Below are 26,496 nucleotides of genomic sequence, written 5' to 3'. Positions count from 1 at the left end.
AAAGGTTTTAATGCTTCTATTTTCACACTTGTATTTAACACTGTAAATTACATAACTGTCCCAAATAACTTAAAAACATTTCTCCACCACAGTGGCAAAAGATACACTTTTATTTTGATTAATTTATTGTATTTCAGGTGAACAATTATATAAAATATGAAACTATAATATTTAGCATTTCTCTTGATAAAATTATTTTTGAAGACCCCAAACAAAAACTCAACTTACTTTTGACAGAAAATAAGTTGTTTAATAAAGGAAAAAAACAAGTTGTTTAGAATTAGTTCCTTGTTACTACCTCCTGCATTTAAAAACCTCTCTCTCACAAAACTAATGTAATCCCTTAAGGATGTGTTAATTCTGAAAGGGTCCAGATGTGCCAGTGGCTTTAGGATTATTTTGAGTTGAAGACATTTGAAAAACAATAAATGCAGGAAGAGGCTTTCTCTGAACTCGTCTTAACTGTCTAAAAACAGGTCCTCCAAAACAAAAAAATCAATTGTCATAAATCCCCTCTTCCAGGAATTTCAGTCAGGAAAGACTGACTCACCACAGAGCAGGGGAAATTGACCCCATAAACTGAATCTCTCTCAGTTTATTCTCAGTCTATTCTTCTTAGAGTCCATTTCCATTCAAAAGTCATTTATGCTTCCAAATGTGCCTCTTCTCCCCCACCCTTTTCTATAGCCATTTGTTCTTCCAGAAGCCCTTCCGCCCCTACCTTTCCCCTATTAAGATGGTATAATATGCTCTCAAATCTCATTGCTGCTCTGGGTATTCACTTCTTTCTGTGATGGTCCTGTGCACATAAAATGGAAAGTTAATAAACTTGTATGCCTTTTCTCCCATTAATTTGCTATTGTCAGTTTAATTCACAGTCTCAATCCCAGCTACGGAGATAGAGAAAAAGGTTTCTTCCATTATAACTCCAACTGTTATTGAGGATACTGTGAAAGGGAGGATATTTTCTTCAAGAACCTATTTTTCTAAAATAGCTACTGGAATTGAGAAAAAGTCTCAAAAACAAAAGGTTTCTTTAAAATATAAACTGGTGATACAAGACTACATTTTCAGAGATTTAAAAGTTTTCATGGCTCCAAATTATGACAGTAAAACAAAACAAGTAAAATGTGCTGACAATATCCAACACTACTAATTAAAATCTGGTAAACATCTTACTTTCTCAACATTTTAGCAAATTTGTAATAGTCTAAGATCCATGGAGTGGTATTGATAAAATCACTTCACTTTTCCTTTTTCTATTCTTGGTACATGTAACATAACAAGAAATATATATTTGGTCTGCTCAAGTTCCTGACAGAGTTCCCAAAAGTCTTGTAATTTCCAGAGTGATGAGGTGAAAGGAGCATGTCCTATCTGATCATATCTCCTGGTTCCTGACATCAGGGCCTGTAAGACCCCCTGGAATTTCCAGTAGGATAAGAGTGTCTTTTGACATTCTTCAAAAGAGTAGTGACTAGGATCCTTAGAGAGATTCAGGATGTTGGCTGGTCATCAGAAAAACCAAAGCACAATTACAGGGTTGGAATTTTCAGCCCTAACCACTTATTTCCAGGGAATGAGAAGTGGTAGGAAACAGTGAATCACCTAGCCAAATGATTCAATCATTCATGCCTATGTAATGACACCTACACAAAATCAGTAAATACTGGGGTACAGAGAGCTTTTGAGTTGGGGAGAGCACTCATAGGATGAGAAGGTAATATACCCTCAAAATTCAAGAGATGAACTTCCAGTACTCAGGGCCTTACCAGATCTCATCCCATGAACCTCTTCATCTGGCTGTTCATTTATACCATTTGTAGTAAACAAGTAAGAATAAGTGTCCAAGAACCATTACAACAGATTATTGAATATATGGGGAGTGTTATGGGAAGCTCTGGTTTGTAGCCAAGTCAGTCAGAAGTACCAGAAGATCAGCTTGTGATTGGTATCTAAAGTGGGGGCAAACCTGGTGGGAATGACCTGAAGAATCTGTACAAACTCTGACAGTTAGCATCAGAATTAAATTGTAATTCTGATACAATTACAATTGATAATTGATACCGCACTGGTATCCACAGAGAACTGGAGAATTGTTTGGTGTGGAAAACTCACATTTAGTGACAAAAAGCGTTGTGAATAGAGTTTTTCTTTAGTACATTATCTTTAATCCTTTTAAATAAAGATTGTTTAGCACTTGGAAGGCTGATGGTTTAAAGCAATTTAGAAAAGAAAAAACTTGACCACCAATGTATCTAAACCAGAATAAACCTTTCTGGCTGTGTTCTTTACAGGAAGTGGGTTAACAGGAGTTTGGAATCTTAGAATTCTATTTGCCCTCTTGATATAGATAGGACTTTCCATTTAATAGAAGAAACTGTGTCTTACGTAACTTAGCCATGTTGAACATCTTATCTCAAATTATCTTTAACCTATTAAGGCCGGCCTGCTTCTCGGCAAGAGAATACCAGAGAATACTCAAGGATTGGGTAAGAAACGTACATACCCTTTACCAATGCTGAATTGTTACTTATAGTTGCTTCATTCACTAGAACCATGGCTTGGATATACTCTGTTAAAAACAAGGGGGGAGGGAGGGGAGAAGAAGAAAGGAATGAAAACAATCACTATCACTTATTACCAGCCTCTGTGCTAAACATCTTGCATACTTCCTCACATTTAATCTTCACAACTCCTGAGAGGTTCTGTCTTAATGCTGTCTTCATATATGCATGCATACATGTCACACTTTAATCCCCTTAACGTCTCAGTATCCTTTCCTTTCTCCCTCCCTATTCCTGATGGTACCTCTCTAGAAAGTTCCCTTTTTACATTCATGTCCCATAATTGTCATTGTTATCATCATCATTTTAGGCATAGGTTCCACAAATGAGTATAAATGTGATATTTTGCTTTTTGAGTTTGGCTTATCTCACTCAACATGATGAGCTCTAGTTTTATCCATTTTTCTGAAAATGACATAATTTCATTTTTCTTTATGGCTAATAGTCCACTGTATATATGTGTGTGTACATATGTACACATATACATATATACATACACACACATTTTTTCTTTATCCATTTATCGGTTGTTGGGCACCTCAGCTGGTTCCAGAGTTTGGCTGTCAACAGAGCTGCAATAAACATAGGTATGCAGCTATCTCTTTTTCATATCAATTTATACTCCTTTGCTGTACCCAAGAGTGAGTGGTTCAACAGGTTCCTAAGGTTTAATCTTTTTTTTTTTTTGCGGTTTGGGGCTTGAACCTAGGGCCTCCTAGCCAGGCGCTCTACCACTTAAGCCACTCTGCAAGCCCTCATTAAAACTACTTTTAGTTTCTGTGAAGAACCTCCACTCTGATTTCCATAGTGGTTGCACTAGTTTACATTCCCACCAAGAGTGTACAAGGGTTCCTTTTCTCTCCCATTCTTGCCAGCATTTGTTGGTTACTTTCTTGATGACTGCCAATCGGATTGGGGTGAGATGGAATCTTAGAGTCATTTTGATCTGCATTTCCTTCATGGCTAAGGTGCTGAACATTTATTTATTTATAACCCATTCATATTTCTTCTCCTGTGATTGTTTAATTCATTTGCCTATTTATTAATTGAATTATTTGGTTTTTTGCTGTTCAATTTTTTGAGCTCTTTGCGTACTCTAGGTATTAATCCTTTATCTGTTGAATAGATGGTGAAGATTTCCTCCCATTCTGTAGGTTTTCTTTTTTTCTTTTTTGGTGGGACTGGGGTTTGAATTCAGGGTTTTACACTTCCAAAGCAGGTGCTCTACCCCTTGAGCCAACTCTCCAGTATTATAGGTTTATAATATTATAAATATTATAAAGTATTATAGTATTATAGGTTATCTCTTGATTCTGGAAATTGTTTCTTTTGATATATAGAAACTTTTTGATGCAGTCCCATTTGTGCTCTTATTTCCTGGACAATTAAAGTCCTATTCAGAAAACAATTACCTTATACCTATGTAATTCAGAATTTTCCCTGTTTTCATATAGTAGTTTCAAAGTCTTAGGCCTTACATTTAGATCTTTCATCCATCTGGAGTTGATTTTTGAACATGATGAGAGATGGGGGTACAAGTTTCAGTCTTTGTCATGCAGATAACCAGTTTTCTCAGCAATATCTGTTGAGGCTGTCTTTTCTCCAATGTGTGTTTTTTGGATCCTTTGTCAGAGATCAAATAGCTGTAGCTATCTGGTTTTATTTCTAGGTCTTCTATTCTGTTCCATTGATCTGTGTTTTTTTGCTTATTTGTTTTTTGACCCCACCATTCTATTTTTGTTCCTATGGCTCTACAGTAAAATTTGAAATCTGGAATTATACCTCAAGCATTGCTCTTTTTGCTCAGGATTACTTTTGCTATTCAAGGTCTTTTATGTTTCCATGTGAATTTTAGGATTGACTTTTCTACTTCTGTGAAGAACGACATTGGGATTTTGATGGGCAATGCATTGAATCTGTAAGCTGTTTTTGGTAGTAAAATCATTTTTATATTAATTCTGCCAATCTATGAACATGGGACATCTTTCCATCTTCTGATGTCTTCAAGTTTTCTTCAAGGTTTTACAGTTTTCATTGTAGAGGTCTTTCACCTCTTTAGTTGAGTTTATACCTAGGTTTTTCTTTTTCCCCGAGGTTATTGTGAATGAAATTGTTTTCCTGATTTTTCTTAGCCTGCTCATTGTTGGTACATAGAAAAACTACTGATTTTATGTCCTGCTACAGTGCTAAAAGTATTTATCGGATCTGGGAGTTTTCCCTTGAGAGGTTCTGATGATTATCTGTATTAGAGACCAATACACTGAGGCTCAGAGGTTAAACAATTTATTCTAGGTAATCTAGCTAGAAGTGTTAGAACTGGATTCAAACTTATATACATGTGACTCAGAAAGGATTGAGAAGGAATATTAAAATGGAAATAGTACTTTTTTGTTTAAAACAAGTACATAAATTATTAAAGTCATAAGAACCAAAAGAAATTTTACCAGAGGGTACTAAGAATAGTTTGGAGAAACTGTTGCTTTAAAACTCTATAATTCTATGTCCTGATGTGCTAAGACTCCACATTAAAGTCATGCCCTACAACCAAGCAGGACAGAAGACAAATGAATAAAAAACAAACAAACAAAAACTCTAATGAATGATCTACACAAAGCACTAGTTTTGTAAAAACAAAACTAGTAGAGTAAGTTTTGCTTAAAACAGGCAAAATATGATCATATGTGCCTATCTGTATGTGTGTATGTGCACACATGTCCGTTTGGATCAAACCCAGGGCCTCACATGTGGTAAAGCCTGCATTCTACCACTGAGCTACACTTTTAGTCTCCATACATTTATACATATTTAGAACTAAGTGTCTGAATGATGGGATAGTGGATAATTTTTCTTTGTTGTCAATTTTTCGATATATGCCAAATGTTATATAATGAGCAGATATTACTGTTGCAACAGCCCTCACCCTCAAAGACACAAAGGTAAAAGTAGAGCACACAGAAAAGCAAATAGAACTATTAGGTTCATAGAAAACAGGAGAAATTATTTGACTTTTAAAACAACATTTAAAGTAGAATTTTACTGCACTGCCAATGAGCAATTTCAACATGAAGTATATTCAAAGTTTAAATTTCTTCATACCTTTATTTGTGGCAGACCCATTTTTGATCTTCTGTTTCAGTGATTGCAGTACATTTTGTACTTTTTCAAACATAAAGTCCACTTTTCCATCATCTTCCAGCTCCATCCAGAAAGTTTTTGCATCACCTAAATTAAAGGTGAATAACCTGAGTTCAATAGAAATACATTTACTTCCTGGAGGCACATGTTACTGAAAAATTGACTTGGTTTCTTTCTATGTTTTTCTTTCTCTCTCTTTTTTTTTTTGGTGATATTGGGGTTTGACCTCAGGGCTTTGCACTTGCAAAGCTGGCTCTCTACTGCTTGAGTGACACCTCTAATCCATTTTTGCTCTGGTTATTTGGGAGATGGAGACTTGAGAACTATGTGCTTGGGGTTGGCCTCAAACTGTGATTCGCCTGAACTCATCCTCCCAAGTAGCTAAGATTACAGGTGTGAGCCACTGGCACCCAACTTAACTTGGGTTTATAAATAAAATTAAGGTTCAACTGGTCTGAAACTCTCCTTGAGTTTAAAGATTTTGATATTTCCTTATAAAGAACTAGAAATAAAGAATATAATCCAAGTACTTTGCTACTTAGTCTAACTTTAGAAATGAATTTAATTTAGAGTGGTAGTGGTACATATGTACACATAAGTTTCAAGAGTATAGCCTGCTATGGTGGTACATGTCTGTACTGCTAGAACTTGGGAGGCTAAGGCAGGAGGATCCTGACTTCCAGGCCAGTCTGGGGCTATATAAGGAAATCCTGTCTCAAAAAACTTAAAACAAAAAGTTTCAGGGACACAGAGACATAATCTCTACTGAGTACAGAAGTAGATGGTATCAGGATGAGACATCTCAATGACTGCTAAAAAATAACTAAATGCCTAAACAATACTGCTTTAAAAAAAAAAAAAGGTCTTTTTATACTAACTTCAATTACATGAACCAAAATAACATTTAAAGTTTTTATAGGTAAATTTATATAAAAAAGCCAACATTTCTGATACCAAGTAGCATTATCTGAGTCAAAATTTTCTCAGAAAAATAATCCTTTCAAGGTTGAAAATACAAGAAAGGCAATTAAAACTAGCCAAAACCAAATCTCATACTGTTTAAAAGCAAAAATACCTAAATGTCAAACACAAATTATAAAATGTTAAAATTAAGGTATAAGATAAGTTAAAATTAATTAACAGGGCCTTAAGCAAAGGGAAGTAATATTTACATTTTAGAAAGGTTACTTGAATAGCCATTAGGAGGATTAATGAGAATAGCCCAAATACTTACAAAAAATAGACTTACCTTAATAAAAACCAAACCCCAAACCTCCAAGTTTGGCAATGGAGTTTGGCAATCTTCAGAAGGAAAGAGGCTTAGGAGTTAGGAGGGAAAGCCACCTTCCCCAAAGTGGATCTCTGGCCAATTAGGGCTGCTGCAAAGTGGTCTCAGGAGGGGCACTGTTTCCCTGTTAACACTCTGGTCTGATATTACTAAACAACATGAAGCCTACTTTTAATTCCCCATAGCACAGTTAAGGCAAGATTTCAACATTTGAAACAAATGCAGTGTGAGAGGACAAAAGTACACAACAAATGGTTCTTAGGTAGGTATAAGCCTCTTATGCTGTGCTCTTACATATAGTTCTTAGAAAGATCACTCTGGTGGGCACCAGTGGCTTACACCTATAATTCCTAGTTATAGAGGAGGCAGAGATGAGGAGGATCAGTTTGAAGCCAGCCCCAGGCAAACAGTCTGGGAGATCCTATCTCAAAAAAGCCAACACAAAAAAGGGCTGGCAGAGTGGCTCAAGAGGTAAGAGCAACTGCTCAGGAAGTGTGAGTCCCTCCTGCCACTCAAAAAAAAAAAAAAAAAAAGAAAGACACTCAGAAGCCAAGGGTGTTGATTGGTACACACCTATAATCCCAGAATCTGGGAGGCTGAGGAAGAAGGATCATGAGTTCAAGCACAGCCTAGAATATATAGTGTGATCCTATCTTGAAAAACCAAAAAAAGCAAAAAGAAAGATACTAATGCTGGTCAGATGGTAGGGAATACAGGTAGATGGACAGGTGGAAAATTTCAAGGAGAGACTCACTGTGCAAACTGAGCACACAGACTACAGAGTCAATAGCATGCTAATGCTTGCCAAAGCCACAAAGTAGGTGTGATTCTATACAGAAAACATAGAGAACACCAATGTGGAAGAGGTGCATACAAGGAAAAGGAACCATGACAAGATTCTTTTGCTTCTAAAAAGTGATGTTTAAAAAAAAAAAGAATATTAGAGTACTGATTTAACATTACTGATTGGCAATTAATTATAAAGGTAGTCAAAGCCTTAATTCCCTCTAATTCAGAAGTCACTTAAAGTCTTAAAAACTTTGTAATTAAGCTTGTCTGTAAGCTTCTAGATATAGTTTAACCATTGTTCTTCAACCTACCATTTTTTTCTCCCATCTTTTGGTGTTGTTTATAAACAAAAAATTCTTCAAAATTAAGTTCATCAAAAGATTGAATATGAGCCACCTCTGATTAGAGAATGTAACTGGAATCCAATTGTAGTCTCTATGACATCTGCAGTCCGTAGTCAAAAGAAATCGTCATTATGCCATGATAAACCCAAGATTCCTTGATACTTGAATTTTCAAACAGAAAATCTGTTGAAGAAATTTTTACAATTCTGGTTGAAAAAACTTTCAAAAATGACCACTAATTCAACCAAAAAACAGGCACATACATCTTCATCAAGTGAATCTTTATAGTTGTATCAGATCACTGATAATGTCTTTTTAAAAATAAAAATCAATTCCATTTTTTGGTCTACAAATGCAAGAAACATTCTGCAAGGAAAGCAAAGAATGGTACATTATTATAAAGAATAAAATGCATAAGAAAAAAAGCAGCTTATCTTTTAAAACAGCAAGAACCAGTATTATAAAAAGAGTATACATTCACTGGAAAAATGCGTAAAATATCAAAATTTTAAAAATGATACAGAAGAATCACTCATAATTGCCCACATTTTATGTATCTTGTCAGTTAACATTTGTATTATTAACCAACAAATCAAGCTATCCCATTTGCAAAAATGTTACAAAAATTTTTAGAATGGAGGTAATACTAATTACATTATAGGATGATGTAAGGGTAAGACTTAATAATCACTTAAAATAGAACCTGACATATAAAGAGGACTCAATAAAAGCTACCAATTATAGGCTGGTGGTGTTACTCAAGCAACAGAGCGCCTATCTAGCAAGCAGGAAACTCTAAGTTCAGACCTCAGTACCACCAAAAAAAAAAAAAGCTGGCAATTATTATTATTCTTTCAGTATATAATTTTAAAACAAAATATGAATTTTAGTGTATACTTTTTTGTACTTTTTCACTAGTAACATTTTCCCCCATAATATTTTAAATTCCTACATTAAAGTACATTAAAGATTTTGATAATGAAAATTTTTTTTCTTGAGCTGGGCATGGTGGTGCATACCTATAATCCCAGCTACATGACAGGCATAGTAGGAGGATCAAGGTCTGACGCAAGGCCCAGGCAAAATTGCAAGACCCTATTCAAAACATAAGGAAAGCAAAAAAAAGGCTGTGGTGTGGCTAAAGTAATTAAGTGCCTACCTACCAAGTGCAAGGTGCTGAGTTCAAACTCCAATACCACCAAAGAAAATAAATTAAAAATACATATATATTTTTTTTCTTGGTGCTGAATAGCAAATGAATAATTGAATTCTAATATATTAATCAGTAATATAAACTTCCATACTAGTCATTTAGATTCTTTTTATTTTAAAAATTATTTTAAAATAATTATTTTATTTTTTCAAGCTGGGGGCCTGATTCAAGTGTGAAACCCTGAGTTCAAATTCCAGTACCACAAAATAAATAAAGTTATTTTTCAATATAGTAAATAATGCTGGCTTAAACATTTTAAGCATAGCTCTGAAATTTCCTTATGATAAACACTTAGAGGTGGACTAATAGGTTAAAAAAGGATCAAGCCTGGTACCAGTGGTTAATGCCTGTAGTCCTAGCTACGGGAGCGGTAGAGCACCTATCTGCCTAGTAAGTGGGAAGCCCTGAGTTAAACTCCAGTACGGTGAAAAAAAAAAAATTTTTTTAGTTAATATATGGTAAATACTTCTGCCACTTGCACATTAAACCCACAGAAATATTAGAAGACTTAAAGTATATATTGCCATACTGAAAACAAAAAAGGAACTCTCAATGGGCAAGTCTGTGAGGCCTCTGTGGGGAAAGGAAACAGATAAGAAGCTGCAGATAATTACGATGCCAATTGCAATCACAACACAAAATGATGGGCAGGAAACTTCTCAGAGGAGATGAGGGTCCTCAAACATCTGAAAAAGGCTACACCATGAAAATGAGACATTAAGCCCACCAAACTGATGGGCTTATGTTCAAGAGAATTAATAGAGAATCTTGAAAATAATTTTAAAACAAACATGATTATATTTGATATCCTCAAAGAGCTAAAGAAGAAAATCTCATAGATGAAATAACATATAATTTGGAAAAATAACCCATTTAGGTATCTTGAACATAAAAGACAGTTGTTGAATAAACTCAACAGATGACAACAATATAACAGACTCCCATAAAGAGGTAGTTAGAGGGCTGGTGGACTAGTTCAAGTGGTAGAGTACCTGCCTACTATGCGTGAGGCCCTGGGTTCAAACTGTATTAACACCAAAACAAATAAACAAGTAAATGAAAGAGTAAGTTAGCAACCTGGAAAACTTAATAATTTATACAGAACACAGAGCAAAGAAGGAGAAATACAGAATGTAGATGAGGCAATAATGACGAAGAATTTCTCACAGCTGGAAAGCACATAAGCTTAGAGTCTACTCATTACCACGTAGGATAGAATTTTTGATACACACTACTAGACAATCTATGATAAGCTTCAAAATACCAAAAAAAAGATGAATTCTTAGAAACTTCAAGAAAAATCTAGATTATCTAAAAAGAATATGTATGACTGGTAATAAGACTCCTCACCAGAAATGCCAAATGTAAAATGTTAAAAGTATAAATATATGAACCAAGAATAGTATTTCCAGTCAAGCTACCTTTTAATATTAAAATGAGACTTTACAAACATTTAAAGAGCTATTGAGACTCTGAAAGAATTAACGAAGTACATGCAAATAAATGAGCAAAATACAATAATGCAAAAGAAATCTGAATTAAAAATGGATTTTAATAAAACAAAAATGCCAGAAAATACACTATGAAAGACTATGTTCTAATTTTGGTGAGGAGACAAAGAACTGTTAAGATCAAATAAAATGAAATAGAAGCTTAACATTCTTCTTTCCTTCTTTCTCTTTTTCTTCCAGTACTGGGAATTGAACCCAAGGCCTAAATGCTTTAGCCCTTTTGATTTTAGTTTGTTTTTGACCCTCCTGTCTCTGCCTCCCCAGTAGGTGGGGTTACAGGGATGGCTCCCCTGTCTAGATCAAGATTTTCTTCATAAGGAGGATGCCAGAAAGGTGAAGTTAAGACTTTGTTGGAAGTATAAACTTAGGAATCATGTTGAAAAGGTAGAGCATATCTACTAAAAAACAAACAGCAATAACAAGAACCCTGCGGTTAACTTCATATGAAAACAGAAAGGCAAAAATAAGACATGAAAGTTACAAAGAGGGCTGGTCAAGTAGTAGAGCTCCTGCCTTGCAAGCTCTCAGTTCAAACACCAGTGCTGCCAAAACAAAAATTATGAAGGACATTTGTTTCCACTACTGTCCTTTAATATTGTATTGAAAATCCTAGAGAAATATAGTAAGATTTAAAAAAAAGAAAAAAAAAAGCCTCAAAAGTGGAAGGAGAGAAAAATCTGGAGAATAAAATAAATAAAAACAAGTATAAAGTCAAAAGCCAAGTAAGGAGGAGAGAAAAAGTTTGCAGAATGTTCCCCTCCCCACTTTTTTTTTTTTTTTTTTTTGGCTGTACTTAGGGTCTCACACTTGGTAGGGAGGCTCTCTACAACTTGATTCACTCCCGCCAGCCATTTTTTGTTTTAGGTAATTTTGAGATAAGAGTTGCTTTTGTTGCCTGCATTGGCATTGAACTGTGATCCTCCAAATCTCTGCCTTCCAAGTAGCTAGGATTATATAGGCATGAGCCACTGGCACCTGGCTGCAAAATGTTTTAACAGCAACAAAAAGGGGACATAACTAATGGTGGACACTGAAGACATTTTTAAATTATACACTATATCTGACATTCAGGACATACAAAGAACTCCTTAATTCATTAAGATGAACCAACAGAAAAATGGGCAGATTTTTTTTTTAAAGAAACTGAAGATTATGAATTACAGGTTAAACATGCCAACCATGAAAATACAAAAAGTATCATTTTCAACAACAGGCAAAAACTAAGAATATTTGGTTTGTTCTGGATTATAGGGAAATTGAACTCTCATAAACTACTTATTGAATGTGTAAATCAGAAGAAATATTTTTGCAGGCAAATTATATAACCTACTAAAACAAAAAATGCTCATAGCTTAAAACCAAGCAATCTATTTTTAGGCATGTATCTTTGACAAATAGCGCATTTGCACAATAAAGCATGAAGAGTTTTCTTGCAGAAATGTTATGGCAGAGAAAGAGAAGCAACATATCCCTCAAGAGGTGAACGGCAAATAAAATATACTACACAGCACTTAACAAACAAGAGAATTTAATATGAAAATCAGTAAGAGGGAAAAAAAAGAGTATTTTATATTTGCAGAACTCAGTCTTACACTGGAACACTACACAGTAGGTAAAACAACCCAAATAACATAGAGTTGTAACATATATACACAGCAAAAGCATTCTCAAGTTAAAGAATGATATGGTATGACTCTATTTCCATTTAAAAATGCACATATGTACCTTCAGAGAATATGTAAGTAAAATTATATAAAAGGACTTGAAGGCTGTCCACCGGTCTCCAGTGTGAAAGACAGGGAGCAGGGAGCTTTCATGAATTCGATTGTATTCTTTATGGTAAAGTTCTAATTCAGTAAAAGGAGAATACAAAAATATGCAATTAAATGCACCATTCTCAAAAGGAACCGTCTATTTTAAAGGTTCTGTCTACTTCCACCTGAGTACACTCAGTTAAGAAAGACCTTTATTTTTAATTTATTTTTGGTGGTACTGGGTATAAAAAGGCTTCGAGTTCTACCACACACTTGAGCCATGCCCCTAATCCTGGAGCTTTATCTTTCTGCGATTGTTTTTGTCAATAGAACTTTACTTTTTAAAAAGCTCTCATTGGTGGTCACAACTTCCAACAATGTGAAAATAACTGAATTTACCAAAGTAAAATAAGAAAATTTGCAAAATACAGTAAAGCATAAAGAAAATTTAAATCACTCACAAGCTTACTGTCAGAGACAGACGGCGTTGATATTTCAAAGAAACTGGGATTTTTAATTTTGTTTTCCAAATAATAGGCCATTATTATTTCCCCTTGGCTCCTCGTTTTAATTATGGTAATGAACATTTATTGAGTAAAAGTCACGTGTGAGGTTCGCTTAATACTTTGTGTTATGCAATTCACATAGCAATCACGTGGGAAAGCGGTTTTTCGGACTGTAAGGCAAGTCACACTACAAGTGGAAGACACGAAAGAAGGAACCAGGCAGCCTGGTTTGAACAGTCCATGTTTGGATCACTCCATTTTACAGCTTCAAAGTTGCCCCTCTCTCCTTGGCCTCCTCCCTTAAAAATATATATCACTCACGCCAAAAAGCAGTTAATTACATACCTTTCCCGACTGCATTTACTTATGGACGTGTGGGTGATGAGGTGGAAACTCTTAGAGATCTAATTTCAACTCCGGTACCTCGGATCAGTGATTTCACTTATTCAGTGCTGGTGTGACCTTACCTGTGAAATGGGTCAGTGTTCAAGTTCTGCTTCTGGATTTTTACCCTGCGGTCTTTTTCCTGCAACCCCTTTGAAAGCATCCCAGCTTACAGATGCTCAGGCATCAGGACCCCATTACAGTGCTGATGTGCACTGGGAGGCACAGATTTCAAACGGGTTGAGGGCTCGGCGCCCGCCAACCCCTCTCCAGTCCCGGATGCACGTGGGTGCGAAGGCGAGGACGCTGCAGCGGCTCGGGTGCAAAGCCCTGCCAGGGCTGCGCTGAGATCCCGGGTCCTCCCACCGCCACGCCTCGGTTACACTGACTCCACCTCGTTTTCCACGCCTCCCGCCACACCGCGGGACAGCGGTCCGCCTGCTCGGCTGGGTGCGCCAACGGGTTGGCTCTTCACCAACTCCAGCCGCTCAGGCCCCCCCCACGGCCTCGGGTGCCCTCTGGCCGGGAAGGACTTCACCATTTACTAAACCTCACCTCAGCCCGAGAGGCGCAAACGCGCAACCTCTAATGTCTAAGACCCCCCAGCATGCGACCACTACGTGGGATTCGAACGCCAACAGAGCCCACTACCACCTGGCCGGAAGCCCTTTGACTCGCATTCCCTAGTTGGGTCCACGCCTCAGCGGCTACGCGCGCGTACAGCCGGCATCGCGGCGGCGTTCCTAGCGCGCCGCTTCCTGATTGGCTATCAGCAGTCTCGGCTTGTCTCGCGCTCCCTGGCTGGACCAATAGGGTTACCCGCAGTATAGAAGCTGGCATCGCCGGAGTGGTGGCGCAGCTGTTTCCTTCGGTATGTGTGGTTGCTGCCATCTTGTGTGTGGCTAGGACTGCGATTCTTGGGGATTGAAAGCTTACATAGTGGCTAGTTGTTGCGGCGGGGTTCTGGGTGAGGAGAAGAGGAGAGGAAGGACTCTAATGAGCGCTTTCTCACTTGCCTGAAATTCGAATAGGTCTCCTGGGCTTGAGTTTCGTCGCTGGTTCCCGGGAGCGAGGCGTGGTGCTGGTGGTGATCCCAGGCTTTGGGTTGCTGGTCCTGGTTGGGCTTGTTGCCGGCTTTGGTACCCCAACATTGATTCCTTGGTTTCCGGGAACCCTTTCAGCAATCTCTGTGTCGGTGAGATTCGGATCACCCTTCCCGTTTCCCGATTAAAGGAGGCTGGGTGGCTGGCTGGTAATGGAAGGGCGCTGGGGCCGCCTGGACGCGTGTCGTCCAGTGCGGGAGAGACCCCTCGTTGGCCGTCGTTGGCGGGGAGCGGCCGTCGCCCGGTGGGCTCCTCTCCGGGTCCCTGGACCAAGGCCACCCTGCGGTGGAGGGATGTCAGGTCATGCGTTTAAGCAGTTCTGCTTCTTAGCCTGTCGCCAGCGTTGCTGCGGCGGCCCTTTCAAATAAGCGAAGAGGTGGCGGCGTTTGCAGAAACGAGGGAAGTGGAAGGAGAAATTTGTCCGGTCTGGAGTTCCCTGGTTTCGATGTGATCTGTGGATCATGCCGTGCTTTGGCAAGGAGCGGGAGGCTGCTTTTGTAGGGTTAAATACCTTAGCCTATGAGTTCTCTGTGGGGTGGGCATTACATCGTATTCCATTTAAGAAGAAAATTTATCGCATCTGAAAACCAACCCAATGAGAGACCAATATTTTGTGATTAACTAGTAGATTTGACACACAGGAGAAGAAAACCTAAAGATTTATCCCACTGCATCTGCTTTAGTTTTCATTTATTCACGTTTAACTGATGACCACGCTGAATCAACAACATATGATGTAGATATTCTGTAACAGGATAACCAAAACAACAAAATAAAGTAGTTAACATTTAAAATTAATTTTGTCTTGGGGATGTAGCTTAGTGGTTGAGTGCTTGCCTAGCAAGTGTAAGTCCTGGATTCAATCCCCAGAACTGCAAAATAATGATGATGTATTTGTACAAAACAAAAAAAATTAATTTTATTTCTGGTTTTTGTTAAGCCACGAGTCTTATAAATTTAGGTTGCAAGAATTCAGATACCAATAATTTACTATTGAGTTGATGGTTAAAGTATGGGTTAATAAAAGCCATATTCCCGGGAGATGACTGGGTAAGAAACACCACTAAGGGCCTGGGGGATTCAGTGGTATAACACGCACTTAGCACTCGAGGTCCTGGGTTGGAGACCTCAGCACAAGGGGGGAAGAAGAAAGCCCAGTAACAGTAGGAGCTCAGACAATGTTGGTAAAAAGTTGGTGTCTTATTCACTTACTAAGGTGCCTAATGCTTGTTAGACAATATAATTGTTGAACGAATAAATAAAAGAATGCAGTAATTGGGGAGATAGAGATACACTTTTTTAGCCTGACTGAAAAAGTTTTTAAACGTTCTAGAAAACTGGACTTTCTATTTGAACTAATTTTATTTGTAGCTTCTGATTTATTTATAGAAATAATGTAAGGATAGGTCTGTAAACCTTTTTCTTGTGAGTTTAAGAGATCTTATTGTTGAAATTTCTAGATAATTAAGGTGAGCCCTGAGACAAGAATGTCTTTTGGCCATAGTTTTATTGAAAGTACATAAAATCTCAATAGATGAAAACCAAACTTAACCTCAGTGCTTTGGATCTCTTCTGCTGAAAGATATTTATTGCTTTTCTAGTTTTGGGGGGTTTTTTGGTGATGGGGGAAGGTTGGTGCTGGGGATTGAACACAGGCCCTTATGTATGCCAAGCAAGCACTCTGCCACTGAGCCAGCTTTGTAATTTTGTGTGTGTTTGTGTGTGTGTGTTTATAAACAGGATTTAAAGTCAGAATACTACAACTTTAAATTTAGTACATTGTGCAAATATATTTTGTAAATTTAAATTGTCAAGTAATTTCTAACTAACTACATATCTTTAGGGTTTTTTTTTCATTCTGTGACCAGATTTTTCTTTGAAGAAACACTCTTCTAGATTTTATAATATATAACCTGAAGATCTTTAAAAGTTCTTTTCAAAATGATAGTTTACATAAACTGTGTTCGTAACTAAAAACTGTTTTTCAGTGTAATCTCATAGTACATACAAATTTAGATTTTTCCCATTACTTAGTGACACACTGTTTAGAAAAAAAAATAACACCTTTTAAATGAATGTAGTAAGTTTTGATGGGATGTAGATTAAAATCTGTTTATTTAATTCAGCAAAATAAAGTCACAAAAATTGCCAACAAGACTGTTTGGAATTTTTTGGCACTTTAAAAATCTAAATGATTTTCTGAGTGAACATTTTTTTGATGATAGAAGCACTTCTCTACCACATGTAGATGTAGGAGTTCTTTTCTAGGTCTACCTGTAACTTTTTTATTTGTAATTTCTTTTGTTCCTGTTGCTTAAATTAACATTTTGATCTACATCACATTATCTCTTGAGCACCTAGGACACATTTGTATACATCTCTTCCCTCTTATGTCCCCTACCTTGATTATTGATATATCTTCTGTGTGACTCAGATATAAAACCAAATTCTTCCCTTTTACCTAACTGGATAGCTTTAGTCTCCAAAATGGATTTGCCGTTCATCTTTCTGTTCTTACCACTACCACCCTAATTTAGCCCCTCTTTTTCTTTTTTCCCTAAAAACACTTATAGCCAGCTGTGGTGGTACACACACCTTTAATCCCAGCACTTGGGAGACAGCAGGAAGATCATGAATTCAAGGATAGCTTTGGGCTGTTCATTACTATTTCATCACTTCTGTTCTGATTCATGAATTTTTGATGGTTCTGTTCTGTCAGTTTCCTGACAGTTATATTGGGAACGAGTAAGGTAGGGTAGCTTGTGCCCCTAAAATCTTAGGTGTTTTGTCTCTTAATTACTTTCAGATGTAGGGCCTACTTTATACTTTCCATGTATTTCTATAACAGTAGTACCCACCGTTACATTCTTTTGAAAGTAATTGATGCTGTTACTGAATCCAGGTCTGGCTGTTCACCATTAAAGAGGCCAAGTTGTGGGGGCAAAGCAAAAGATTTACATAGAAAGCCAGCAAACCAACGAAGAGGGGAGACCATCTTAGAGAACTCAGGGGTACAGAGGGTTTTGTAGGGTGTGAAAGTTGGAGCAGGGGGACAATGGGCAGGAAATTACAAGCTAAGTAGGGTCTTTGTCTGTCATCCAGGGCTTGTGTTTAGTTTTCTGCAAAAACCAAAATGGCATCTTCCCTGGAGAACAGAGAGGGATGACAAAAGGCAACAGTTTTAACCTGTTCAGTGGCTTTGTTCAGAGGTATTCTTAGCCAAGCTACTGAGATACTGATAATCTATTATATATTGACCTCCACATAAATTTAACTTATTTACTTATGAGGCCGGATCTTGTCATATAGCCTAAGCTGGCTTCAAACCTGGTAGCCTCCTGCCTCAGCCTCCCACTTGCTGGGATTACAAGTATTCATGCACTAATTTACCTGGCCAAAATTAATAGTTTTTAAATTCAACCAAAAACAAGTGAAGCTAGAGGGTTTATTTAGGTTTTTTGTCTTGGCAAAGCTCAACCTCCTCCTCAAAGTGTAGACAGGTTTCATTCAATCATAATCTCTCTTGGAGAAACTAAGTAACTCCTTGGAAGGAAACTCCTTCCTGGGTATAATGAAGTATCAGTTGACATTTGATAAATGCTTTCTGGTTTGAAGTTTATTTTAAATAGAATAGAGAATTTGGTGGGGAGATCTGACTTTGTCCTAGTAGGCTTTACAGGTAAAATGTAATCTGTACATTTTCAGAGTCTTTTCCTCTCTTACAAATCAACAAATAAAAACACCACTACCTTGAGGGAAAATGAGTAACGAGCACAAAAATGTCTTACATGAAAAAATATCAACTTGTAACTAAGCATATATTAAACAAGTGAAGTTATTTTTTTAAACTTCTCCAAAATAAATAGTGTTGACTAGGATAGAAGGAGATAAAAATCCTTAATCACTATTTGTAGTTTTATCACTATTTGCAGTTTTTCTAGTTAGCAGTTTGTCAAGATCAAGAAACAAAAATATGTAGTATGTCCTTTGGTTTTAGGAAAGTCATAGGAAGTGGAAATGGAATCAAAGTTTTATAGTCACAGTATAATTTTATATTTGTGAAAAGTTGGAAAAAACTATTCAGTAGTAGCACAATCGTTTTATAAATTATGGGATATCCATGATATCAAGCTATTTTTTCAACCTGTTTGCAAGAGTATTTAGTGATAAAATTTTTTTTTTTGCAGTACTGGGATTTGAACTCAGAGCCTACACCTTGAGCCACCAAGCCCTGTTTTGTGTTGTTGTGTTTCAAGATAGGGTCTCTCGAACTATTTGCCTAGGGCTGGCTTCCAACTACACATGATCCTTCTATCTATGCCTCCTGAGTAGCTAGGATTATAGGAGTAAGCCACAGGCACCTGGACTTTTTTTTTTGGGGGGTGGATAATGGACTGGGGTTTGAACTCAGAATGTGGCACTTGCAAAGCAGGTGCTTTACTGCTTGAGCCACGCCACACTGCTAGTCTTTTTTTATTTTTTTTTTTGGTTCTAGTGGTTTTGCAGATGGGGATCTCATGAGCTTTTTCCCAGACTGGCTTCTAACTGTGATCCTCCTGATCTTAGCCTCCCAAGTAGCTAGGATTACAAGCTTGAACCACCAGCATCTGGCTGATCTAGGCTTTTTAATAACTGGAAAATAAGTCACCATTTTGTGTTAAAAAATGGAATTGTTGAGAAATACAAATTAAACCACCATACAACCTGTTAGAGTGACAAAAAAGAAAAAAGCAAGGAGAAAAGGAGAAAAAGCAAGGAGAATTTCTTGCTATTGGGAATGGAAATGGTACAGTTGTTTGAAAGGTCATTTGTTATCAAATTAAGCATATGTTTTATTTTATAATCTAACGGTTCCCCTTCTACATTGAAATTTGTCAGCACTTAACTATCAGTTTTGGTTTAATTTTAACCACTATGGGAGACATGGACTGATACCTTGTTGTGGTTTTGTTTTTGTCAGTACTAGGGGGTTGAACTCAGGGTCTTTTGCTTGCTAGGCATGCGTTCTATCACTTGAGCCACTCCATCAGCCCTCATTATGATTTTAATTTGCATTTTGCCTATGAGTTGTATACTTCTTTGATGAAAAATGAAATGAAAACCTATATTGACCTCTTTTCAGTTTTATTTATCACTGAAGACTTGGGGGGAAAAAAAAAGACAACTCAAGAGATCAACTGGAAGATTAAGTTTTTAAAGCTTCTGTTCTTCTGTAAAATAACACAGGAACTTCCTCTTAACCCAAAAAACCAAATGTACGAAGAAAGGAAATATGATATAAGTGTATACTACGTTTTTAAAAGAAAAAACATTAAAATAAGCCATAAAGCATATCAGAAAGACACCAAGAAAAATGTGGCCCCAAAGCAGATGAAAATGCTAATATAAATATTTCATAAAGAGCTAAGAGAAATTACGGAAAAGATGAAATCTGTGAAGGAACCCCCATAAATTGGGAATAAAAAGAGCTTAGAAATGAAAATGGCTAGACATAGGAGTATGGGCAATGAGGACTGACAATTCAGAAATTGTCAGAGAAAAAGAGACAATTTTTAAGTGACAAATTGGAAAACTGAATATGCATCACAGATGGCACAGTAAGAGAAATAGAGGATAAAAAGGAGAAAAGTGAAGAAAATAAAATATTTTTTAAAAGAAGTCAAGAAAAAGTGACAAGACAGAAGAGAGCCAAATACAGTTCTCCAAATGTAAACCAGAACATAGTGGTAATAGTAATACAACATTCTGAATATATTAAAATAAGTCAAAGCAAGGGACTAGAACAACTTTAGAACTACAAGTCAAGAACTCTTAATACTGAAAAAGGTTGAAACCTAAGTGTATTGAAAGGCCCACTGTGAATCTGGGAAGTCAACCAGAACAGTTAACACTGACCTGTAGTCTTATAAAATGAAAGGATTTTAAAATTAAAGAAAAAAATTTTTTGCAGCCATGGAAAAAAGACCACATCACTTGGAAAGAAAATCACATTGAGTTAGGTTTGTTTTGATTTTTTGTGGCAGCATCATTTTATGCTAGAAAATAAAGCAACAGTTTAGAAACTATTCAAGAAAAAATAATATCTCATTAAACTATCAGGACATTGATGGACAGCCATCAAGTGAGTGGAAAAATTTTAAACAAAATCAGGTGGTGAGCATTGACTATATTTTGTGCATAGCACCAAGGTTAAAAGATGGGGGTGATAGGATATATGTTATATAGTCTAGAAATAATAAAGTCCACTATTGACAAAATAATGACTCCTCTTTAATAGAAATGAGAAAATAGTTTATTCTGAGTCAAATTGGAGTGACCATGTCTTAGGAGCATGGATTCAGATTTCCCTAAATGATATTTTCCATCATGAAAGAAGTGACATGAACTTTTGTAGTCACCTAACTAAAGAAACTCATTAATGAATGCATTTACCAAATACATTGATGGGAACATCAGTAGGGTACAGCAAAACTGGGATTATTATTCTGTAGGTTTTAGATGTTACAACATTCTTAGTTCTAGGTTAGTAGAAGCTCAAGGTCTGGTAAGTTTAACAATACATTCTGAGGCATTTATTAGTTACTGTAATGCTAGGTCAGTAAATGGCTATTAAATGGCCTAAAATAGTCCAAGATAATTTTGGCTTCTGATCTACAATCTCTCCACAATCATGATGTTGAGTTAGCCAGTGTCAAGCAGTAGTCTGCCCAAAAGGGGTAAATGGGAGAAGGGGAAAATAAAGGAGTAGAATAAGGATGTTTTACCTCTTAAGAATTAGCTGACAGGAAAAAGATAACCTTTGGACTCATGAAAGCTTAAACATATTTAGATGTGTAAGATAAAACGAATAAAAATACCAGTGATCAAAACTGCATGGTAAGAGAAGAAATGTAAGAGGAAAACTGGTTTTATTACTAAGTCCTTAGAGCAAGGAAGTACTATCTTGAAGAGGTGGGGAATGAAGAGTATTCTGAAGAAATATTACTATAGCATTAACCACAAGAATAAAATACATAAAAACTTCCCTAAATACTAAAAGAAATACCCCCCCAAAAATAAAAGAAAACAGGCCACACAGAGATGCATACATTTTATGTGTTATATGTGCACATGGCAAAATATATAGAATAACACCAAAGAACCTAGGTTGTAATGTATTAAGAAATAGGTATTTGCTCTTCGTCCTTGGTTCCTGGCCCAGAACTCCACAGAGTCTGAGCGAAGCTTCTTTTGCACTTCACAAGAATCCCCTTTAAACCTTGAGTTTATTCTAATGAGGTATCTTTGGAGGGTTGCCCTGATTTACAGAACAGGGATCAGCACTTTCAGCCCCTCCTACTAACCCCTGTGAAGAGAAAGGGTGTAGAGATAGAGTTGTTTCATCATGTTTAATGATGCCTACATAGCTGAGCCACCATAATTAACCAATGGAGTTCCTGGGTGGGTGGATACATGGAAGTACGGGGAGCCTGGGAGCTCAAAGAGGGCATGGAAACTGTCCACCCCTATGCATTCTTCCATTTGGCAGTTCTGGAGTTTTATCCTTTTTAATAAACAATAGTAGTGTTAGTGGACTCCTGACCATAAAGCTTAGCTTTGGGTCTGGACACCCCAGTTAAAAGAAAAAGACATATATTTGCAGTTTTGGCCAAGACTCTTCCTTGCTCATAGTAGTAGTACAACTTACACAAAAGATGAAACAAAATCCAGGAAGTGTGCATATGTAGACTAGCTGTATGGCCATTACTAGAGATAGTCTTTCTCCTGGTACTGGGGCTCTTGGGAGGGTCATTCTCACTCCTAGCATGGTGTTTCCTGCACATCTAGATCCTAAGGTTCCCTTTATCCTAGAATATAAGTAGCACCCTCTTTTCCGAGTTCTGTGAGCTGTACTAACAAATTATTGAACATGAGGAAAGTTTCTGGGAACCCACTTAACAGTTGGATGGTCAGAAGGATACATCACAACCTGGGATCTGCAACTGGTGTCTGAAGTAAGGGACACTCTTTGAAACAGGCCTTGTGAGGTCTGTGCTAACTCCTGTTTCATAATTGTAGGACACCTGGTTGATAGGCACATAGTTGGAGAAATGCTTAGTGTGAGGGGGAATGCACACTTTTGGTGTCCCATGTGAGTGTATAGAGGAACAGTTTTGACAGGTGTCTCAATGCATACATGTTCAACTTAATGAAGAAAGACATTTTGCATTGCTGTATGCAATTGGTACAGCTTTCAAATGTATGAATAATAGAAGAATTAATAATAAAACAAATCATTAACAATAAAAGGGAAGGCCAAAGATAAACTAGATAAATGCATATTTTTAAAAACTAGGGGCTGGGTATGGTGGCTCATATCTGTAACCCCAGCTCCTCAGGGGTCAGAGATCAGGAGGATCATGGTTTGATGCCAACCTGGGCAAAAAGGTAGCCCCATTTACCTTTTCCCAACTTAGAAGGCTGCAAATAGGAAGATTGAGACCAGCCCCAGGCAAAAACACAAGACCCTACCTGAAAAATAACTAAAACCAAAAAGAGTTTGAGCTGTGGCTCAAGTGGTAGAGCACCTGCCTAACAAGTGCAAGTTCCTGAGTTCAAGCTCCAATACCACCAATAATTAAAAACAAAACAAGGAAACAAAACACAAGGTTCATCAAAAGGTAGAATTTAGACAGAAAAGCATTAAGAAAAAGGACGTTTTATAAGTTAAATGCTACAATTCACAGTAAAGATTTTTAATGGTGTTGGTTTACCAAGGGACACAGAACAGGTAAAGGAGAAATACAAAGATAAAATAAGGGATTTTATACCCCTCTCTCAAGATAAGTCAGATTAACTGGACAAAATTTTGTCATATAACGAGTTAACAGATTTTACATATGTATATCAAAGTCTGAATCTGCTAATATGGAATACATGTTTTTAAGTAAACATGGAACATTTATATGTTTTGTATCTTTTACATGTTAGAGCACAAAGAAAACCTCAGTTAAAAAAAGAATGAAAATTGTCAAACAAAATTCTTAGCACATACAATAAAAGTAAGAGTTATTTAAAGGTAAATCAAGGCTGACTAGGGTAACTACCTAAATCCAGATCTCCTAATATATTCTCCAGAAAAAGTAAATAGATCTATGAGGAAAGCAAATTAATCCATCATCACCTTTTCTTAACTGGCACAAAGTGAAGAGTGAAGCCAATGCTGCAATCGGCCGAGCTGGGACCCATATTGGTGAGTGAGATGGAAACTGTAGAAAAGAAGAAAAGGAAGCAGGACCCAGGCAGGGGCAGCTGAACACAGGTAAAATAATTCCCAGAATGAGAAACCTCACTCTGAATATGAAAATACTGAGAAGTATGAGACCTGTTGGACAAAAGGGATTTGAAAATAAGCAGTCCTGGGAAGAGTGACTTGTAGGGAGTCCCTTGGAAAGGCTTGGTAAAAGAGAAGAGGACATGGATAAGCCCCTTCTACCCAGAAGGAAATAGCTGATGGCGGGGGTAACCCACTTAATTAGGTACTATTGAACTGAGAAATCCAGCATGCCTTCCAAATCCCTCATTCCTGTCTATACACAACTTTCATCTGGTTTAGGAAAAATTAAGCTCTTCAAAATGAACAGAAGATGGCAGTCAACATCCACGTAAACTTTAAGAAGAAAATATTTCAGCTGGAGAAAAATGTCCCCCAAATATCAGCTACAGAGTTTAAAAAAGAAAACTACAGCACAATACCAAGCATTTGCTGAGATGAAAAGCCTCCAATCCAAATTTGAAACCCCAAAACAAATGAACAGAAAGAGGAAGATGCAAGAGTCAATTAACCAAACTCAGGATATAATATGAAAGAATAAACAAAATCATCTTTTAAATGGAAGCTAAATTCCTAGAAGGGGAAAAAGATTTGACTGAATTAGGGGCACCGAGAAAAGGCATGAACATAGCAAAGAGAGTAAAAATTAAGAAAGATTAAAAAAAAGTGATATTTTTATTTTATAATGTTTGGGATCAAACCCAGAGTGTTGTGCATGTTGGCAAGTTCTCCCCAATACGCTACATCCCCAGCCCCAGAAAGTTATTAACATAGAGTTCCTAAGAAGGAAAAAAAGAACAGCAGAGCTATTGTTTAACTTCTATCCATTGAAACGTTACGGAAATAAGAGAAGAATCAAATGTAGATGCCCAAAAGACTCAGACTCCGCTAGGAGTGTAGCTCAGTGGTACAGTGCTTCCCTGGAATACTCAGGGCCCTGGGTCTGATCCCCAGCATTCCTTCTCAAAAAAAGAAAAGGCTCATGGTGTACTGGGCAAATTTTCTAGAATGGTCAACTCCAAGTTCAGTCTTAATAAAACTGTCGGACTTTCAAGATAATGATAATTTCCTCTGGGCTTCTAGGGAGAAATGTCAGCAAGAAACTTCTTGACGGCAAAAGAGCTATGAAACTACATGGTTAAAGTCTATGAAAGGCTGAGCTAAGAGTTTTGTAACTATAACTCACTTACAAAAAAATAAAAACCAGGATAAATCCTGCTGTATTAAGGTATTTACATGGTGAAAAATTCCATGAGTAAAATAAAACAACAAAGGACAAAATGAAGGAAGACATTTGGACTTGTATCACAGAGTTAATTTTAATGAAAACAACTTCCTGAAAAATCTAGGTGATATAATTAACCCATGGGCTAAAGATATGAAAAGAGAGCTCATAGGAAAAAAAGTGGAGATGACAGATGTATAAAAGATGTTCCAGCTTCAGTCATACAAAGAGAAATACAAATTAAAGCTACACTAAAGAATTAAAGCTATTCTAAATAATTTCTCAGCAAAACGCAAAAGTTACATAAAATACTCTGTAAAATGTGAGGAAATAGGCATTTTGATACTTCTTCCCCCACAGTACTGGGGTTTGAACTCGGGGCCTTGTACTTGCTAGGCAGGTGCTCTACCACTTGAGCCATGCCCCCATCCCTTTTTACTTTGGTTGTTTTGGAGATAAGGTCTTGCTTTATGCCCCAGCCAGCCTGGACTGCAATCCTTCTGTTTTATGCTTTGCACATAGCTAAGATGACAGGCACGTACAACTGCAGCCAGCTTTTCATTGATTGAGATGGGGGGGTCTCATGAACTCTGCCCAGGCTGGCCTGGGGCCTCCACTTCCCAAGTAAGTAGGATCACAGGCTTGGCCAGGCATTTTGATACAGTTTTAGCTGAAACATCCAGCAAATTGCATAGCATTTATCCTTAGCCACAGGCATTTAACTTTTAGGAATCTTCTAAATCACTGGAATGAAATGTAAGCACTGATTTGTATATAGTCTGTCACATCAGCTTTACTTGTATTAGCAGAAGATTGGAAAGAACTTCCATTCATAGGACATTGGATACACTACAGTGCTTCCCAAGAATGGAACAACCTTCAGGCAGATGAAGTCATTCCAAGTCACCCATTTTCTCCGCAGGAATAACAGGAATCTAGAGGCAGAAGGAGGCGCCAGTAGTGGAAGAGAGATTCCTCTAAATATAACTTGTTTATGTCTTGGCCTTCAAATACATATTCAAAAAATTTAAAAGCTAGAATGAAAAAAAATCTGAAAAACTGAAACTGATTTACATAGCTATGTAGCATTTTGGTGATACAACTGCACAAGAAAAAAATTATTCCTAGTGATTTTTAGTACATAGAGTTTTGGACTGTGCCTTTTAGTGTGATATATTCAGTAATATTTTGGTGTATTGCTATTTGGAAAGTATGTTAGGTTTATTATTAGGTATAATGTCAGTAATTATTGAGCAAAGCACTGGAGTTTATCAAGGCTATGGCTTAAGAAAATGTACTCTAGAAAACCCGTTGACAGGTTGAATAAAGTAAAAATGAAACTCCAGATTACACAGGAGAGCTAA

At 37.0% G+C, this 26,496-nt stretch overlaps 2 protein-coding genes across 20 annotated transcripts in view; one reads left to right on the top strand and one right to left on the bottom strand.

Moving 5' to 3' along the window:
- Setdb2 (SET domain bifurcated histone lysine methyltransferase 2) overlaps window positions 1-14,640 on the bottom strand; it is a 79,777-nt gene extending 65,137 nt beyond the window's left edge. Inside the window, exons 1-6 of one of the 12 annotated variants that reach the window (XM_020170874.2) lie at window positions 14,508-14,640; window positions 13,453-13,574; window positions 12,573-12,694; window positions 8,091-8,489; window positions 5,664-5,789; window positions 2,510-2,575 (exon numbers count right to left, since the gene is read on the bottom strand). In XM_020170874.2, the coding sequence (XP_020026463.1) occupies window positions 2,510-2,575; window positions 5,664-5,789; window positions 8,091-8,106 (208 nt within the window). In that variant the 5' untranslated portion in view covers window positions 8,107-8,489; window positions 12,573-12,694; window positions 13,453-13,574; window positions 14,508-14,640. Of the gene's footprint in view, window positions 1-2,509; window positions 2,576-5,663; window positions 5,790-8,090; window positions 8,490-12,572; window positions 12,695-13,062; window positions 13,404-13,452; window positions 14,227-14,507 lie in introns of those variants that run through there. The other 11 variants (XM_074043406.1, XM_074043405.1, XM_074043407.1 and 8 more) reach the window with 11 other exon arrangements.
- Window positions 14,229-26,496, top strand: part of Cab39l (calcium binding protein 39 like) — a 126,631-nt gene continuing 114,363 nt past the window's right edge. For 4 of the 8 annotated variants that reach the window (XM_074043431.1, XM_074043430.1, XM_074043432.1 and 1 more), the window contains exon 1: window positions 14,229-14,362. The gene's annotated coding sequence lies outside the window, so the exon portion shown is untranslated. Of the gene's footprint in view, window positions 14,363-14,548; window positions 14,687-26,496 lie in introns of those variants that run through there. The other 4 variants (XM_020170873.2, XM_020170872.2, XM_020170871.2 and 1 more) reach the window with 2 other exon arrangements.

The sequence above is a fragment of the Castor canadensis genome, chromosome 10 (assembly GCF_047511655.1).
Source record: "Castor canadensis chromosome 10, mCasCan1.hap1v2, whole genome shotgun sequence".
Lineage (NCBI taxonomy): Eukaryota > Metazoa > Chordata > Mammalia > Rodentia > Castoridae > Castor > Castor canadensis.
Note: the sequence above shows the minus strand (reverse complement) of the source record. Positions and strands in the feature narration are given on the sequence as shown.